This window comes from Salvelinus namaycush, chromosome 8 (assembly GCF_016432855.1).
Source record: "Salvelinus namaycush isolate Seneca chromosome 8, SaNama_1.0, whole genome shotgun sequence".
In the NCBI taxonomy this organism is placed as follows: domain Eukaryota; kingdom Metazoa; phylum Chordata; class Actinopteri; order Salmoniformes; family Salmonidae; genus Salvelinus; species Salvelinus namaycush.
In genome coordinates, this window is record NC_052314.1 from 33,151,093 (window position 1) to 33,170,497 (window position 19,405).

The window sequence follows — 19,405 nt, forward strand, 5'->3', positions numbered from 1 at the left end:
CTTACGTCCACATGGGGGTTCTATGTCTGTCTAGTTGGTGTCTGGACTTACAGTGCATTCGGAAAGTGTTCAGACCCCTTCCCTTTTTCCACATTTTGTTACGTCACAGCCTTATCCTAAAATGTATATTAAAAAAAGTCCTCACACACAATAACTCATAACGACAAAGTGAAAACAGCGTTTTTGAAATGTTTGCAAACGTATTAAAAATAAAAAAACTGAAATACCTTATTTAAATAAGTATTCAGACCCTTTGCTATGAGACTCGAAATTAAGCTCAGGTGCATCCTGTTTCCATTGATCATCATTGAGATGTTTCTACAACTTGATTTCAGTCCACCTGATTTGACATGATTTGGAATGGCACACACCTGTCTATATAAGGTCCCACAGTTGACAGTATATGTCAGAGTAAACACCAAGCAATGAGGTCGAAGGAATTGTCCATAGAGCTCCGAGACAGGATTGCGTCGAGGCACAGATCTGGGGAAGGGTGCAAAAACATTTCTGCAGCATTGAACACGGTGGCCTCCATCATTCTTAAATGGAAGAAGTTTGGAATCACCAAGTTTGAAACCTCTTCCTAGAGCTGGTCGCCCGGCCAAACTGAGCAGTCAGGGGACAAGGGGCTTGGTCAGGGAGGTGACCAAGAACCCGATGGTCATTCTGACACAGCTCCAGAGTTCCTCCATCCCTATGGTGAAGCGTGGTGGTGGCAGCATCATGCTGTGGGGATGTTTTTCAGCAGCAGGGACTGAGAGACTATTCAGGAACGAGGGAAAGATGAACGGTGCAAAGTACAGAGAAATCCTTGATGAAAACCTGCTACAGAGTGCTCAGGACCTCAGACTGGGGTGAAGGTTCACCTTCCAACAGGACAACGACCATAAGCACTGTTGGATTCTGTGTTAAACTTGAAACGTTGCTTTCCAAGAGACTGGTTAATGGTTATCTGTAGGAGCCAGTTGGCTTTGGAATGTGTTGGGTGGACAGGAGGAAGTCACAGGATTGCTATATTGGATATGGATGGACATCTGTGGATTAGGCAAATGAGGGGTTGAGGTCAGGTCCCCTTAAGGGCGAAATTATGGTTTATTACCCTATTACTTCATCTTCCTGTCGAACCATAATAGATGTTTATTTGTTTACCTTTATTTAACTAGTCAGTTAAGAAAAAATTCTTATTTTCATTTAACGGCCTAGGAACAGTGATGAACTGCCTTGTTCAGGGGCAGAATGACAGATTTGTACTTTGTCAGCTCGGGGATTCAAACTTGCAACCTTTCGGTTATTAGCCCAACGCTCTAACCACTAGGCTACCCTGTCGCCCCAATGTAAGGATTGGAGAGAAGGAGGAGTGCCTAAACTGGATTATTTATACTTGTGGTGGTGGAAACATGTTTTGTCTAATATAGCTGTATTGATCCTCTGGGAAGAATTAAACATAGTTAAGCTTTCATAGTGTCCTTTGAGTTATTTACTCTGAGAATTAGAACCTCGGAGAATTAGAATTAGAACAGTTGGCGCTGCAGGTAAGACCCGGGTGGGGTTTGTTCCCTGCTAAACCTGTAACAAGAGGGTGAAAGTCTCAGTCGCAGTGGCCGTGAGAGCGCAGCGTGTGAGTGTGTGGGGGTGTGTATGAAGGTTTGAACAAGCTCTATTATAAGGGTTTGAGTCCGCTATTAAAAGGTTTGAGGCCTCTGTTTTTGTGCTAGAAGAGGTTTGTGTCCTCAAAATGGGTTATATAGCAATGAAGAGAGGTTGGTTTTATGCCCTGTTGGGGTGGTGAACCATGAAAGATTATGTGGAAATAGGAAGAGAAGTGTGAATAATTTTGGTGATGTGGGTTATCAACAACAGTGATATTTGAGGCGCAATACTGGAATAAGACATTAAGTCATCCATATTCTCCAGTAATACATTTTCAGATGCTATAGTATAGGTTCTAATACAAGGTATTAAGGGCCATAACCAATTAATAACTATTGATATGGCGACAAATGACCCCGATTCTCCCTGTAATAAGGAGCTAGAGGATTTTAATAAAGCAATGGAGGCTCTGAAAGAAGCGCACAAGCATTCTACCAATTCGGCTCGAATATGGGAACATTTTTGCAAACTGGATAAAATTGGGCAACATTTCCCTGCTGACAGAGAATTCAAATCAAATAAAGAATTCAGGGAGGCAATTATGACTTGGCACAATGACATAAACCAGAATAATCAAAAGCTCAATATACCAGCATTTTGATGTCAGCATTCTATCAACAAAAAATATAAACTGATAAAACTGGAATTAGTATTAGTACTCAGCCACATACAGACTGGGTACGGGAGTGCATTGATAGAATTTGCACTTCTGCTTTGATGGCAGGTTTGAACCCTGTGATCAAAACGGTAACTGTGGGGGTCCTTTTTTTGTCCTTTTTTGAGGTTATCATGGAAGGGTATATTAGATTGTCTTAATGCATGGTAGGAATAATTTGACCACAAACAGTGTGTGTGAACATCAAAAACCTCCGTAACCGGCTGAAGAAAGCGCGACAAAGGCGCTCAATGCGACAGTGACTTTTAACACTTCTATCTGAGTCCGAGCCATTCGGCAGGTGTGCACCAGAGTCCAAGGCGGCAGGTGTGCACCAGAGTCCTGAGTCCGCGCATGTTGAGTGAGCGTGGAGAGAGATAAAGGGTCAGGTGATAGACTTCTGTACGTCGGAGAAACGGATGTACAGTTGAAGTCGGAAGTTTACATACACCTTAGCCAAATACATTTAAACTCAGTTTTTTCACAATTCCTGACATTTAATCCAAGTAAAAATTCCCTGTTATAGGTCAGTTAGGATCACCACTTTATTTTAAGAATGTGAAATGTCAGAATAATAGTGGAGAGAATTATTTATTTCAGCTTTTATTTCTTTCATCACATTCCCAGTGGGTCAGAAGTACACTCAATTAGTATTTGTTAGCATTGCCTTTAAATTGTTTAACTTGGGTCAAACGTTTCAGGTAGCCTTCCACAAGCTTCCCACAATAAGTAGGGTGAATTTTGGCCCATTTCCTCCTGGAAATTGCTCCTAAGGATGAACCAGACTTGTGGAGGTCTACAATTTTTTCCTGAGGTCTTGGCTGATTTCTTTTGATTTTCCCATGATGTCAAGCAAAGAGGCACTGAGTTTGAAGGAAGGCCTTGAAATACATCCACAGGTACACCTCCAATTGACTCAAATGATGTCAATTAGCCTATCAGAAGCTTCTAAAGACATGACATCATATTCTGGAATTTTCCAAGCTGTTTAAAGGCACAGTCAACTTAGTGTATGTAAACTTCTGACCCACTGAAATTGTGATACAGTGAATTACAAGTGAAATAATCTGTCTGTAAACAATTGTTGGGAAAGGTACTTGTGTCATGCACCGACTTGCCAAAACTATAGTTTGTTAACAAGAAATTTGTGGAGTGGTTGAAAAATAAGTTTTAATGACTCCAATCTAAGTGTATGTAAACTTCCAACTTCAACTGTATCTATTTGGATATTGAAATTGGGACATTATCAAGGGTATTAAATGGGACAGGCAAGAGTTACATGTGCTGAAGATGAACTGTAAACGATATCTGAAAAAGACACGCTAGAATGATAAGGGGGGGGGGGGGGGGGGGGGTCTACACAGTGCAAACAATTTAGACTAAGTATGAGATACTGATCTTTCATTACCAGGTCACTTGCAACAGGAAACCAGGGACAAAGGGGGGCTGTAATGAGAAGAGTTATTACCGGCACTAAAAGGTTCCATTCATAAATGTACATCCGGGATGATGTGTGCTAAGTTGAGAAGCTTGAATTTGAGTCATAGAATCAAAGTAAGCACTAAGGACTGTCAATCTGAATTTGGGTTGGATAATTTATCAAATGTTTTAGTTATGATTCGGATACAGCGAGAGATAGTTACTTTCGAACGGTGAGGGGTGGGGGCGCTGCTCAAATTTATTAGGCCTAGGGAGGCTCCAGAAACCGTATCTCTAAGTATCCTCCGACAGTGAGGCTGTTCGAGAACTCACTGGATGATAGCTTGGGTCAACCATGAAGTTTTTTTTTGTTCTCTTTTGTTTTACCATGTCATCAGAATTGTAATGTTAAATCGCATGGATACGTAGAGATGGCTGGATGATACGGTACAATGAATTGCATACAAGGCTCATAGTCTGTGTTTTGCGATAACGCCCAAGGATGAAAATTTAGGAGAGGGCATGGGACCAGCATAACATGGGCAGAGAACGTAACGGATGGACGATTCTTTCCCCAGTTTTAGTCGCATCAAGGGTGGTGTGAAGGTATTAAACATGTATTTTTTCTCTCTTTCCTTTTCAAGTCAATATGTTTTTAGGTTTCATGAAACATAAGGGTGTTCATTGTTCCTGTGGAGGGACTGATGTATATTGACAGCGGTAAAGATCGTCATGTCTCTCCTTGGTGGGTGCATAGTTCTCACGTGAAGTGAGGTCCAGCTGCATAATGGGTGAGCTTGAAGACACCATGACAGAGGAAGCAGAGCTAAAGAGAGAGAGAGAGAGAGAGAGACTTGATTCCACTGTAGACATGCAGATGGGTTGGGTTTGGGAGCTACTTTAAACATCATAGTTGGGTTGGGTTAGCTGCTTTATTGGTTAATGCATCATATGAAAGAGGATAGATGTTGGGGTAATTGTATTCTAAACAACATTTTGAAGACATTGATGTGAAAGCATGTACAGTGCTGAGTTACCTCAAGAGGATGTAGCATTGATTACGGATACGCACGTGTCTATCAGGTGGCAATGAAGGAGATGGGAAACAAAGTGAAAATGACATGGCTTGGGAACACCTCTCGGAGTCTGGGCGAAAGCATGAGGAGGCTTTTTAGAGCTTTCATTTTTGTGGAATCCAGCAGAAAAGTATCCTGGAGGCATAGAGACAGGGAAAGAGAGAGTGGGAGTTGTCATGGTCTCAGACTTTGGTTTTCATGCATGTATAGTTATGGTCAGCTTACCACATTGTTAATACTGTTATGTTTTGTGTATCTTTTTGTTGCTTTCCAAATCAACTCAAATCAAATTTTATTGGTCACATACACATGGTTAGCAGATGTTAATGTGAGTGTAGCGAAATGCTTGTGCGTCTAGTTTCGACTATGCAGTAATATCTAACAAGTAATCTAACAAATTCACAACAACTACCTTATACACACAAATACACACAATTGTAAAGGGATGAAAATAATATGTACATATAAATATATGGATGAGCGATGGCGTGCGGCATAGGCAAGATGCAGTAGATGGTATAGAATACATTATATACATATGAGATGAGTAATGTAGGATATGTAAACATTATTCAAGTGCTGTTATTTAAAGTGACTAGTGATACCTTTATTAAGTCAATTTAAGTGGCCAGGGATTTGAGTCTGTATGTTGGCAGCAGCCTCTCTATGTTAGTGATGGCTGTTTAACAGTCTGATGGCCTTGAGATAGAAGCTGTTTTTCAGTCTCTCGGTCCCAGCTTTGATGCACCTGTACTGACCTCGCTTTCTGGATGATAGCGGGGTGAACAGGCAGTGGCTCGAGTGGTTGTTGTCCTTGATAATCTTTTAAGCCTTCCTGTGACATCGGGTGAAGTAGGTGTCCTGGAGGGCAAGTAGTTTGCCACTGGTGATTCGTTGTGCAGGCCGCACCACCCTGTGGAGAGCCCTGCGGTTGAGGGCGATGTAATTGCTGTACCAGGCGGTGATACAGCCCGACAGGATGCTCTCTATTGTGCATCTGTAAAAGTTAGTGAGTGTTTTAGATGACAAGCCAAATTTCTTCAGCCTCCTGAGGTTGAAGAGGTGCTGTTGCGCCTTCTTCACAACGCTGTCTGTGTGGGTGGACCATTTCAGTTTGTCTGTGATGTGTACGCCGAGGAACTTAAAACTTTCCACCTTCTCCACTACTGTCCCGTCGATGTGGATGGGGGGGTGCTTCCTCTGCTGTTTCCTGTAGTCCACGATCATCTCTTTTGTTTTGTTGACATTGAGTGAGAGGTTATTTTCCTGACACCACCCTCCGAGGGCCCTCACCTCCTCCCTGTAGGCCGTCTCGTCATCGTTGGTAATCAGGCCTGCCACTGTAGTGTTGTCTGCAAACTTGATGATTGAGTTGTGCATGGCCACGCAGTCATGGGTGAACAGGGAGTACAGGAGAGGGCTAAGAACGCACCCTTGTCGGGCCCCAGTGTTGAGGATCAGCTGGGTGGAGAAGTTGTTTCCTACCTTCACCACCTGGAGGCACCCCGTCAGGAAGTCCAGGACCCAGTTGCACAGGGCGGGGTCGAGATCCAGGGTACTATGGAGGGTACTATGGGGTTAAATGCTGAGCTGTAGTCAATGAACAGCATTCTTACATAAGTATTCCTCTTGTCCAGATGGGATAGGGCAGTGTGATGGCGATTGCATCATCAGTGGACCTATTGGAGCGTTAAGCAAATTGGAGTGGGTCTAGGGTATCAGGTAGGGTGGAGGTGATATGATCCTTAACTAGTCTCTCAAAGCACTTCCTGATGACAGAAGTGAGTGCAATGGGGTGATAGTCATGTAGTTCAGTTACCTTAGCTTTCTTGGGAATAGGAACAATGGTGGCCATCTTGAAGCATGTGGGGACAACAGACTGGGATAGGGATTCGTTGAATATGTCTGTAAACCAGTGGTGGGCCGTCAGGGCCTGCAAGGCCTTCTCTGCTGGCCTAAACATCATCAGAATATAATTTTTTTTTTTATATATTTTCCCACAAATATGTATTAAATTATTCCCCAGAGTAAGAGTTATACTCTTCATTTCATAGCTTTCCTCTTGGTTGCACTGCTTCCAGCCCCAGGTTGAGATTTGGAGGGCTTGTCTTTATGTTAGATCTTTTATCCAATCATATTCAGCCATCATGTGTTGCCAGGGGTCTAAAATCTGCCCTCAGGCCTTCAGAATCAACAGTGCGGGCGCTTGTCGCTTATAGTGAATGGAAATGAAAATTTAGTGTCAACCAATCAGCTTTAGAGTTGGCTATTGTACGCCTGCTGGCTGGCTCCAGTGTTACACAGGAGCCAGCTAGCAGGCGTAGTGCGTGCACGTCTTTTGATTGGATTACCAATATTGAGAGGCAGGTCCTATGGAGATCTAGGAAACTGAATTTGATAAACGAATTAATTCGCGTACTACTAAGCTGTTTTTTCAACCCACAATGGCGGAAGGAGGAGAAGATATCGATTTGGTCGAGGATATAATTATAACGCCATTCTCAAGACGAACTTTTCAAGAAAAGTTAGACATTGTAAGGAGAGGTCGCCCGACGCCACAAAGCCTGTCACAGGCGGGAAAGGGCTTAGTTCGCTCGCCACTTTCAAAGTTTCAACTACGAGCGCTGTCAATGGCTCCTTGGCTCCGAGAAGCACTGCAAACTGTACTGCTGGGAATGCCTATTATTTGCAAGTGATCGATTTGGTGTTTGGAGCCACACTGGCTTTGCAAACTTGAGTTGTCTAACCAAGGCAGCAACGAGACACCAAAGTACGGCTGGGCACTAACAAGCAATGGTGCTTTTGAAAACTTTTGGGGACACCGGAGTGGATCTACAGCTCAAAGAACACGCGCGCAGGGCAACGGAGCTGCACAATGAAAAGGTGAAGGGAAATATTGAAAAGACTCATTGATTGTGTCATGTTTTTGGGTAAACACTGTTTACCCAAAAATGTCAATTTGTCAATTTCAAGGTGACGCAACGCCTGGTTATACTGCGTTTCTGTCTAAATGTATAGTGTCTAGAGCCATGGCATCATAATGAGGTGGATTAATTCGGTTGGGACTGTGTAATACCTCACTGAAGGCCCAGGCCCCAGGCCCACGGCACGCCACTGCTGTAAACACACCAGCCAGCTGGTCTGCGCATGCTCTGAGGACGCGGCTAGGGATGTTGTCTGGGCAGACTTGCGAGGGTTAACACGTTTAAATGTTTTACTCACGTTGGCGGAGGAGAGCCCACAGGCTTTGGTAGCGTGCCTTACCAGTGGCACTGTATTGTTCTTAAAGCGAGCAAAGAAGTAGTTTAATTTTTCTGGGAGCAAGACGTCGATGTCCGCAACGGGGCTGGTTTTCTTTTTGTAATCCGTGATTGACTGTAGACCCTGCCACATACGTCTCGTGTTTGAGCCGTTTAATTGCGACTACTTTGTCTCTATACTGATGCTTTGCTTGTTTGATTGCCTTGCGGCGGGAATAGCTGCATTGTTTGTATTCGGTCATGTTTCCGGTCATCTTGACATGATTAAAAGCGGTGGTTCACGCTTTCAGTTTTGCGCGAATGCAGCCATTAATCCACGGTTTCTGATTAGGGAAGGTTTTAATAGTCACAGCGGGTACGACATCTCTGATGCACTTGCTAATAAACTCGCTCACCGAGTCAGCGTATACATCAATGTTGTCTGAGGCTATCTGGAACATATTCCAGTACACGTGATTGAAGCAATCTTAAAGCATGGAATCCGATTGGTCAGACCAGCGTTGTATTGACCTGAGCATGGGCGTTTCCTGTTTTAGTTTCTGTCTATAGGCTGGGAGCAACAAAATGGATTCATGGTCAGATTTGCCGAAGGCGGAGCGTGGGAGGACTTTGTATGCATTGCAGAAGTTCGAGTAGCAATGATGAATTCTGCCAGCTCGTGTCGCGCATTCGATATGCTGATAGAATTTAGGGAGTATTGATCTTAGGTTAGCTTTGTTAAAATCCCCAGCTACAATAAATGCAGCCTCCGGATGTATGGTTTCCAGTTTACATAGAGTCCAGTGAAGTTCTTTCAGGGCCGACGAGGTATCTGCTTGGGGGGGATATACACGGCTATGACTATAATCGAAGAGAATTCTCTTGGAAGATAATGCGGTCTGCATTTGATTGTAAGGAATTCTAGGTCAGGTGAACAAAAGGAATTGAGTTTCTGTATGTTGTTGTGATTACACCATCAGTCGTAAATCATAAGGCATACACCCCCGCCCTTCTTCTTACCAGAGAGATGTTTGTTTCTGTCGGCGTGTTGCGTGAAGAAACCGGGTGGCTGTACTGACTCTGACAACGTATCCCAAGTGAGCCATGTTTCCGTGAAACAGAGAATGTTACAATCTCTGATTTCTCTCTGGAAGGCAACTCGTGCCCACCTTGTTATCTAGAGATTGGACATTGGAGAGTAATATGCTAGGAAGCAGTGGATGATGTGCTCGCCTTCTGAGTCTGACCAGTAGGCCACTCCGTCCGTCTCTCCTGAGGCGACCCCGTTGTTTTGGGTCGGCCTCTGGGATAAGATTGCATGTCCAGGGTGGAGGATCGCATGTCCAGGGTGGAGGATCCGCTTCGGGTAAGACGTATTCCTGGTCGTAATGATGGTAAGTCGACTTCGCTTTTATATCCAATAGTTCTTCCCGGCTGTATGTAATAACACCCGAGATTTTTTGGGCTAACAATGTAAGAAATAATACATAAAATAACAAACAACTGCATAGTTTTCTTAGGACCTGAAGCAAGGCGACCATCTCTGTCAGCGCCATCAAGTCTTATGCTATCACTCTCTTAGGAACCAGAAGGAGAAAGTGGAGAAGCTAAAAGCAGCTCCAGCTGAAGTGGAGGAAGCCACCAGCTTCAGCTGGAATGTCATTATGTTTGATGAGAGATGGAAATATGATTGTGCATGGTGTGATCATAGAACAGAGGACATAAGTCTCTGAGTTTGTAAACCTCACAGTGAATGTTTTGTTATCATTGTTTGTTCATTTATATGTAATTTCCAAGTGTATGTAATGTTGAACAGTATGGAGTTAAAATGTTCAAAACGGGGGACTGTTGGATTCTGTGTTAAACTTGGAACATTGCTATCCTAGAGACTGGTTTTTACATCAGACGTTAATGGTTATCTGTAGGAGCCAGATGGCTTTGGAATGTTCTGGGAGGATGGGAGGAAGTCACAGAATTGCTATAGGGGATACGGATGGACATCTGTGGATTAGGCAAATGAGGGGTTGAGGTCAGGTCAGATCCCCTTAACTTTTTATGGCTGCAGGGGCAGTATTGAGTAGCTCTGATTAAGGGTGCCCATTTCAAACGGCCTCGTACTCAATTCTTGCTCGTACAATATGCATATTATTGTTATTATTGGATAGAAAACACTCTAGTTTCTATAGCCGTTTGAATTATGTCTCTGAGTGAAACAGAACTCATTCTACAGCACTTTTCCTCCCAGTGAGTGAGATTTCAGAAATCTTGGCCTCTGGTTCCAGGTCAGTTTTAAAGTCCCTGTAAATCCTATGAGGATACAAACACTGCCCACGCCTTCCTCTAGATGTCAGTAAGTGGTGACAATTTGAATGGAGTCGATTGCGCAATCAGGGCCTGTATAAAACGCCAAAGACCGGATGTACCGTTCTTTTGCTCCCTGCGCCTGACGCACGATGGACGTTGGACCTGCTCTTTTTCCAAGCTGTTGTTTAGCCAGTAATATATCGCCGGTCATGTTTTTACTCGTTATAGGTGTTAAAAACATCATAAGGTAGTTAATTTAAACCGTTTTATAGCAATTTATATCCGTTTAGTGCGATTTTGAGGCATTTCTATGTGATGAACTTTGAAGCACCGGGCACGTTTCGGGGTCCCGGTCGAACGTTAGTGGGCATTTCGACGGACAACAGGACATCTTTCGACCAAAAGAAGATTAGACCCAAGAAAGGATACATTGCCCAAGATTCTGATGGAAGATCACCTCATAGTAAGAAATATTTAAGATGATAAATCGTTGTTCTGTCGAAAAATTTTAAACGCATATTCCGCCATTTTCTTTGGTATAGCTTCGCTTGGCGAACCCTGTATTGCACAGTAAGGATAATTTTAGAAATGTAATTCAGCGATTGCATTAAGAACTAATTTGTCTTTCGATAGCTGTCCAACTTATATTTTTTTAGTCAAGTTTATGAATAGTTAATCATGAGACAAGATCACTGTCAAATATGGCGCCCGACATTTTCAGGCTAGTTTTGCTAGTATTGTCATTGTATAACCACGGTTTTTTGTGGCTAAATATGCACATTTTCGAACAAACTCTATATGTATGTTGTAATATGATGTTACAGGAGTGTCATCGGAAGAATTCTGAGAAGGTTAGTGAAAAAATTAATATATTTTGGCGATGATTACGTTATCGCTCTCTTTGGCTTGAATCAATGCTCTGGTAACATTTGCACATGTGGTATGCTAATATAACGATTTATTGTGTTTTCGCTGTAAAACACTTAGAACATCTGAAATATTGTCTGAATTCACAAGATCTGTGTCTTTCCATTGCTGTGAGCTGTGTATTTTTAAGAAATGTTTTATGATTAGTAATTAGGTAATACACGTTGCTCTCTGTATTTATTCTAGTCGAGTTGTGATGGTGGGTGCAATTGTAAACTAGGATTTATACCTGAAATATGCACATTTTTCTAACAAAACCTATCCTATACAATAAATATGTTATCAGACTGTCATCTGATGAGGTTTTTTCTTGGTTAGTGGCTATCAATATCTTTATTTGGCCGAATTGGTGATAGCTACTGGTGGAGAGAAAAAATGGTGGACAAAGAAAAATGGTGTCTTTTGCTAACGTGGTTAGCTAATAGATTTACATATTTTGTCTTCCCTGTAAAACATTTTAAAAATCTGAAATGGTGGCTTTATTCACAAGATCTGTATCTTTCATTTGGTGTCTTGGACTTGTGATTTAATGATATTTAGATGCTACTATTTAATTGTGACGCTATGCTAGCGATGCTAATCAGTGTGGGGGGGGTGGGGGGATGTTGTCATAGGTGTACCGACCTCGGGCTTGCAGCCATAAGAGGTTTTTAAGGGAGAAATTGTGGTTTATTACCCTCTTCCTGTCGAACCATAATAGATTGGAGAGAAGGAGTGCCTAAATTGGAGTATATATACTAATGGTGGTGGAAACATGTTTTGTCTAATGCAGCTGTATTGATCCTCTGGGAAGAATTAAACTTGGTTACGCTTTCATAGTGTCCGTTGAGTTATTTACTCTGAGATTTAGAACCTAACAGCACACCAAGACAATGCAGGAGTGGCCTTGGGTACAAGTTTCTGAATGTCCTTGACTCGCCCAGCCAGAGTCCGGACTTGAATTTGATCGAACATCTCTGGAGAGACCTGAAAATAAATGGGCAGCTACCCTCCCCATCCAACTTGGCAGAGCTTGAGAGGATCTGCAGAGTAGAATGGCAGAAACTCCCCAAATACAGTGTGCCAAGCATGTAGTGTCATTCCCAATAAGACTTCAGGCTGTAATCACTGTCAAAGGTGCTTTTTTAATATATTTGCAAAAATGTCTAAACCTGTGTTTCCTTTGTCATTATGGGATATTGTGTGTAGATTGATGAGGGAAAAAGCTATTTGATCAATTTTAGAATAAGGCTGTAACATAACAAAATTTTGAAAAAGTCAAGGGGTCTGAAGGCTTTCCGAATGCACTGTATTTATGGCCTGTTAATTCTCACTAGTCTCACTCTCACTTGTCATATCTTGTGCTCTCTCTGTTTCTCTCTATCTCCAGGTTCACTAAACCAGCCCCCATGTTCCTTGATCCGAATTTTAGACGATTCAACAAAATCAGCAAATTCTTCCCACCTTTTGGAATAAAATTGCAAGGTATGGACCTCCATTTTAGATCTATTTAATTTTGGATGACAATGAGGATTGGGTAGCCCCTGGGAGAGGACACTGTTGACCACTAGCTCAACTACAGGGAGGGAGGAGGGTGTCTATGCTCTGGGTCACTGCTCAGATGAGGGACAGTACACCATGTCCAAATACTGGCCTTATTGAGAAGAACATCATTGTTTCTCCTAGCTATGCAGGGATCACAGCAAAGCAAAACATTTCTTGCTGCCCCTCGCTTATCCTTTTTAAAACAATGTGATCACCAATTTAACTCGTGTTTAATCTCATCAAATCCCTTGTAAAGCTGATGTTACAGTTCATTTGGTTCATTTGACATAAATATCAATGTTATAGCTGTTTATATATATATCTGTCTAAATGTAATGATGATAATGATGGTGTCAGTGCGCTCAAATTGTGCTAAATGTATACATATCCCTGGAAAGGTATCAGGAGGATGACTTTGTAGTCTAGCTCTCCATGTTGCATGTGCAGAAAATGCCTTTATGTTCTCGGTATCAGAGGAAGGGTGTTTGCTAACTAGTGTTCTCGTAGAAATCTGTCTGAATCTGATACCTGACTCCATCCATGCCCTGCCCTTTCTCTGTAACACTGAACAGTAACATTGAGCAGCACCAACACACTACAGGACCACTGTCAGATCCTTCTGCCTACCAGTCTCAGGCCCTGATTGGAAAGCCCAGTCTCGGCCCCACACCCAAGCACATGTTAGTTGTGGAATGATTAGCTACAGTATGTAGCCAGCCACTACCCTGTCTTCAACACAGCATCATCTAATCAGTTTTATTTCATTTAACCTTTATTTATACAGGTTATTGAAATAATCTATTCTGTAAGAGAGACCTATTAATCAGTAATAATCAGTGAGCTATTTGTGGCCTGACTGCCTGCCCTCATCATCATGGCTGATCAGAACCAGGAAGCCCAACCAACACCCTCTACTCTCCCAACTAACCAACACATTCTGGGCGTTTTCTGTTCTGTGACTCGGTAGTAGGGCAGTTTGAGGGATCACACTAAACATATGGTTTCCACTTCTGCCTGAACATAGATTATTAAGGTCATACTGTAAGCCTTTGTCTTGTTATTGATTGGTTGGCAGAACTGGAGTCCTTCATTGTCAGTCATTGGGCTGTTTCAGGGGTGTGCCTAGCCTAGGTGCCTCACCCTTGCAGATGGTGCTATGGTAGCCTAGCCCTCATCTGATATCAGCTGTGTGGTTTGGCTGGAAGGAGAGACCATCCTTTCAAATGATTCCCATCCAGCCTGATTGATCTTGTCTGTTTATATCTAGGATATCACCACAGTAGTCAACAACTCTTCTCCCTGGTTGCATCCCAAATTGCAACCTATTGCCTATATAGTGCACTACTTTTAATCAGACCTCTATAGGCCCTGGTCAAAAGTAGTGCACTATATAGGGAGAAGGGTACCATTTATTATGCAGCACTCTCCCTCCCCATCTCTCCAGTGTTAGTCACAATGCAGATATGCAAGTCATTTTGGACAGAGCTGAGCCTGTCTCTACATCAATGCTTTTCACTGCCTCTGAGTGATCCTTAATTATACTATAGTAAGTTGTGTCACTGGATGTGTCATTTTTTCAAAATCATCTGTCATACTGTAGGTCAATGTTTCCTAATCCAGGGTCTGGGGACCCAAAAGGGTGCACATTTTTGTTTTTCCACTGTTCCACTTATCAACTCATCATCAAACTTTTGACTAGTGAAATTGTGGGTTTAGTGCTAGGGCAAAAACTAAAATGTGCACCCGTTGTGTCCCCAGGACCAGCATTAAGAAACACTGCTATAGGCTATATTGTTTTCACAATGGGCTGATTCAAAAAAAAAAAAATGCCTCATGACAAAATTACAGTAATAATTATGTTCAAAAAGTATGGTAACTGAAAAACATATTTTGCTATCTTTGGGTCATGTTTTTTATGATCTCCATTGCATCTGAGAATTGAACACAAGTGCCTAATAGCAATTTAATGCTCTGGCAATTTAGTTAATCAATAATCATGAATAGCACGCAAGTAGCCTACTTGGCATAGGTCTACAGTATACAGTCAAATCATGTGGACTTTCATCTCGTGACAAATGGTCCAGCGATTCAACTCTCACAATTGTTTAGGCAATTACTGTTAATTTAAACTTGATCTCCTGAATTATAGGCCAAGTGTATTTACCCTCGTCAATTGTATAGAAAACATCCGGATTGCAGTCATTCCTTTCTCTACACTTTATATCTTCCTAGAATAACTGGCTATATAAATAGGCCTAGCTAGTGTTGTTGTGCAGACAGGAGCATCTCAGTCTAAGGACTATAGGAAATTGTACTTCATAGTTACTCCCTAGGCCTTGCTAGAATAACTGGCTATGTAAATAGTGGAAATACCCAGGGAAAGTAAGGACTTGGAAAAAGTACTTAAGTTTTTCCTTCCTATAAAAGAATGTATTCCTACTATAACTGACTAGATAAATAGCAAGAGTTGTTGAACATGCAGACGATGGGCATCTCAGTTTAAGGGAAGCATACTTCAAAGATGCATAAAGGCCAGCAGTGTGTAAGGACAAGTGTCACGTTCCTGACCTGTTTTCCTTTGTCATGTATTTGTTTTAGTTGGTCAGGGCGTGAGTTGGGTGGGTTGGTCTAGGTTTGATTTTCTATGTTGGGATTTTGTGTTCGGCCTGGTATGATTCTCAATCAGAGACAGCTGTTAATCGTTGTCCCTGATTGAGAATCATACTAAGGCAGCCAGGGTTTCACTTGTGTTTTGTGGGTGTTTGTTCCTGTGTCAGGGTTGGGCCACACAGGACTGTTTTCGGGTTAGTCACGTTTGTTGGTTTTTGTATTTTGTAGTGTTTGTTGTTTTTCCATTAAATAATGAATACTTACCAATCCGCATCTTGGTCCGATCCATGCTCCTCCTCGTCTAAGGAGGAGAACGACTACGACAGCCGTTACAACAAGAAACAAAGTGAGGTAGTGAGAGCATTTGTTTACTGTAGAGTTTACAGAAAGATTTAGGGCCTCTCAGTGCCCATATCAAAAAAAATACTATGCTCTACATACTGAAGCATTAATATATTTATATAATATAGTATTCACTGTAATGTTTTTGCTGGAGTATACTATAGTATTCACTGTAGTGTTTTTATGGGCTTTACTGTAGTATTCACTGTTGTGTTTTTGTGGACATGACTGTAGTATACTGTAGTAAAGTTTTACTATAGGTGACCGACCGGCTCAATTCGGTCTTATGTTACAAAATTTGAAATTGTGTTTTTAACCTTGGATAAAAGTTGAGACTCAGAGCTAGAAAATGGTATATCATACACTGCAGTTGAGGAACAATGAGAAAGTTATTATGCTTTGAAAGTTGATGGCCCTTGAATGTTTTGGTACACCTACTGGAGAGCTCTTTGTCTGCACCCATTCAGCATCGTTCACACCCTGTTAAGTCCTAGCCCCACGCATCTCTTTAAGGATTCACATGTAAGGCCATGTACTAAACAACCCAAGATTTCAAGACTTAAGGCTGGTTTATACTACGGGTGTGTTCGTAAATTCAATCTGGTGTGCCAGAGTGCGCTCTGGGCATTCGTAAACTCAGAGCGTTGTCAGATTGTCCGTTCGCATATTCAGAGCTTTTCGCTCTCGGGGCGTTTAGAGCGCACACTGAACACTCTGGCCGAGGAGTAGGGTTGAGCCGAGCATTCTGACCTAACAACAGCAGTCAAGGACCCAAGGTAACTGGCTATCGTTGGCTAGCTTGCTAGCTACCTCCAGACACAAATGAGAGAAGAGCTCACTCTGACCATTTTACTCCCCCTAGCAGAGCTGGTAAGGCTGTTTTTATGTTATCCAGAGTGTTGGTGACCGTAACTGTGCTGCTGGCAACAATTTAATGAAACTTTTTTGCCAATGTTTACTGACACCGGCCATATTCAACGGGGGTTGAGCGTTCGAAAATTCATCAGTTATTCTGCACTCTGGCACACTCAGACAAGAGTGCTCTGAAATCAGAGTAAATAGCAAGAGTGAATTTACCAGCTACGTCTATCGACAGTTGTCGCAGTGACATCATTAAGATTCTATTGAAATGGTTACTTGCATAGTGGAGTCTTTTGTTTAGACATGTAGCTAGCTAAACAATGAACCATAATCTCAACTCATATCGTTACTACCCTGCATGAATATGCAGGTAGCTAACCAACCAGTTTCAATGTTGGCTAGCTAGCTAACATTATGCTAAAACTAGCAATGCAAATGGATCTGAGATACAAATAATATTACTAAAGTAACACACATTATACACGTAACGTTAGCTAGCAAGCCAGCTAGCTAACATTAGCTAGCTAGCTAACAGTAAGCTTTAAATAAACAACTTTGACAAAATAAACGACTTTGACAAAATTAGAAATGTGTAATATATGAAAATGTACAGTTGAAGTTGGAAGTTTACATACACTTAGATTGGAGTCATTAACTTGTTTTTCAACCACTCCACAAATTTCTTGTTAACAAACTATAGTTTTGGCAAGTCGGTTAGGACATCTACTTTGTGCATGACACAAGTCATTTTTCCAACAATTGTTTACAGACAGATTATTTCACTTATAATTCACTGTATCACAATTCCAGTGGGTCAGAAGTTTACATTCACGAAGTTGACTGTGCCTTTAAACAGCTTGGAAAATTCCAGAATATGATGTCATGGCTTTAGAAGCTTCTGATAGGCTAATTGACATCATTTGAGTCAGTTGGAGGTGTACCTGTGGATGTATTTCAAAGCCTTCCTTCAAACTCAGTGCCTCTTTGCTTGACATAATGAGAAAATCAAAAGAAATCAGCCAAGACCTCAGAAAAAAATTGTAGACCTCCACAAGTCTGGTTCATCCTTGGGAGCAATTTCCAAATGCCTGAAGGTACCACGTTCATCTGTACAAACAATAGTATGCAAGTATTAACACCATGGGACCACGCAGCCGTCATACCGCTCAGGAAGGAGACGCGTTCTGTCTCCTGGAGATGAACGTACTTTGGTGCGAAAAGTGCAAATCAATCCCAGAACAACACCAAAGGACCGTGTGAAGATGCTGGAGGAAATAGGTACAAAAGTATCTATATCCACAGTAAAACAAGTCCTATATCGACATAACCTGAATGGCCGCTCAGCAAGGAAGAAGCCACTGCTCCAAAACCGCAATAAAAAAGCCAGACTACGGTTTGCAACTTCACATGGGGACAAAGATCGTACATTTTGGAGAAATGTTCTCTGGTCTGATGAAACAAAAATAGAACTGTTTGGCCATAATGACCATCGTTATGTTTGGAGGAAAAAGGGGGAGGCTTGCAAGCCGAAGAACACCATCCCAACCGTGAAGCACGGGTGTGGCAGTATCATGTTGTGGGGGTGCTTTGCTGCAGGAGGGCCTGGTGCACTTCACAAAATAGATGGCATCATGAGGGAGGACAATTATGTGGATATATTGAGGCAGCATCTCAAGACATCAGTCAGGAAGTTAAAGCTTGGTCGCAAATGGGTCTGTATTGACAATGACCCCAAGCATACTTCCAAAGTTGTGGCAAAATGGCTTAAGAACAACAAAGTCAAGGTAATGGAGTGGCCATCACAAAGCCCTGACCTCAATCCTATAGAGAATTTGTGGGCAGAACTGAAAAAGCGTGTGCGAGCAAGGACGCCTACAAACCTGACTCAGTTACACCAGAATGGGACAAAATTCACCCAACTTATTGTGGGAGGCTTGGGGAAGGCTACCTGAAACATTTGACTCAAGTTAAACAATTGAAAGGCAATTTTACCAAATACTAAATGACTGTATATAAACTTTTTTTGTGAAAAACTCAGTTTAAATGTTTTTGGCTAAGGTGTATGTTAACTTCTGACTTCAACTGTAGCTAGCTAGACTATCTTACCTGTATACATGGATAGACACTTCTCCCTTTCTGTCACAGATGCCATGGTTGCCCTATATTTGAAGTAGTCCGGAGACAGGTGTTTTATACAATAGCCTTCTGTGTGTGCTCTTTTCGACTCCCTCTGCATATTTCCAATCAAACGGCAGAATTTTCTCAGTCTCCTTAGCTATCATACTCTAGTTCCACCTGAGAGCAACACTTTTGCTTTTTACAGTTTTACTACGTGATATTGTTAAAAAAAGATGTGCTAGAAAGGATTATCTACACATACTGACCAGCTCATGTTATAGACAGAAGCGTGCTACATGGCAGACAAATTGGAACTCATCTCTCGGCATGTCCAGCCCTCTCATTATCTCAGCCAATCATGGCTAGCGGAAAGGTTCCTGCATTTTTCGGTGGCTGAACAAACTAGGCTCGTAATTTAATAATTGTATTCGTATTTACAGATGGCATACAAGTTTGTTATTAAGGCACATGAAATTTCACATGTTCCAGAAGGTATTTCTGCCCAAAAAAATCATTTTGATAAAACAAAAGTTTACATTCAAATGGCTCTCCTGTGAAGTGATGCGCGACATACGCCTAGTTTCCTGAAACGAGTCACAGTATAAATACTGTAGTATTACTTTAGTAAAAACTGTTGTAAATACAATAGTAATTACTGTAGTGTTTTTGCGGATATTACT

General features: G+C 41.9%; 1 protein-coding gene across 4 annotated transcripts in view; it reads left to right on the plus strand.

The window, feature by feature from the left end:
- Positions 1-19,405, plus strand: part of LOC120052625 (CMP-N-acetylneuraminate-beta-1,4-galactoside alpha-2,3-sialyltransferase-like) — a 90,673-nt gene that overhangs the window by 44,669 nt on the left and 26,599 nt on the right. For all 4 annotated transcript variants that reach the window (XM_038999647.1, XM_038999651.1, XM_038999650.1 and 1 more), the window contains exon 5: positions 12,640-12,734. In XM_038999647.1, the coding sequence (XP_038855575.1) occupies positions 12,640-12,734 (95 nt within the window). The remainder of the gene's footprint in view (positions 1-12,639; positions 12,735-19,405) is intronic.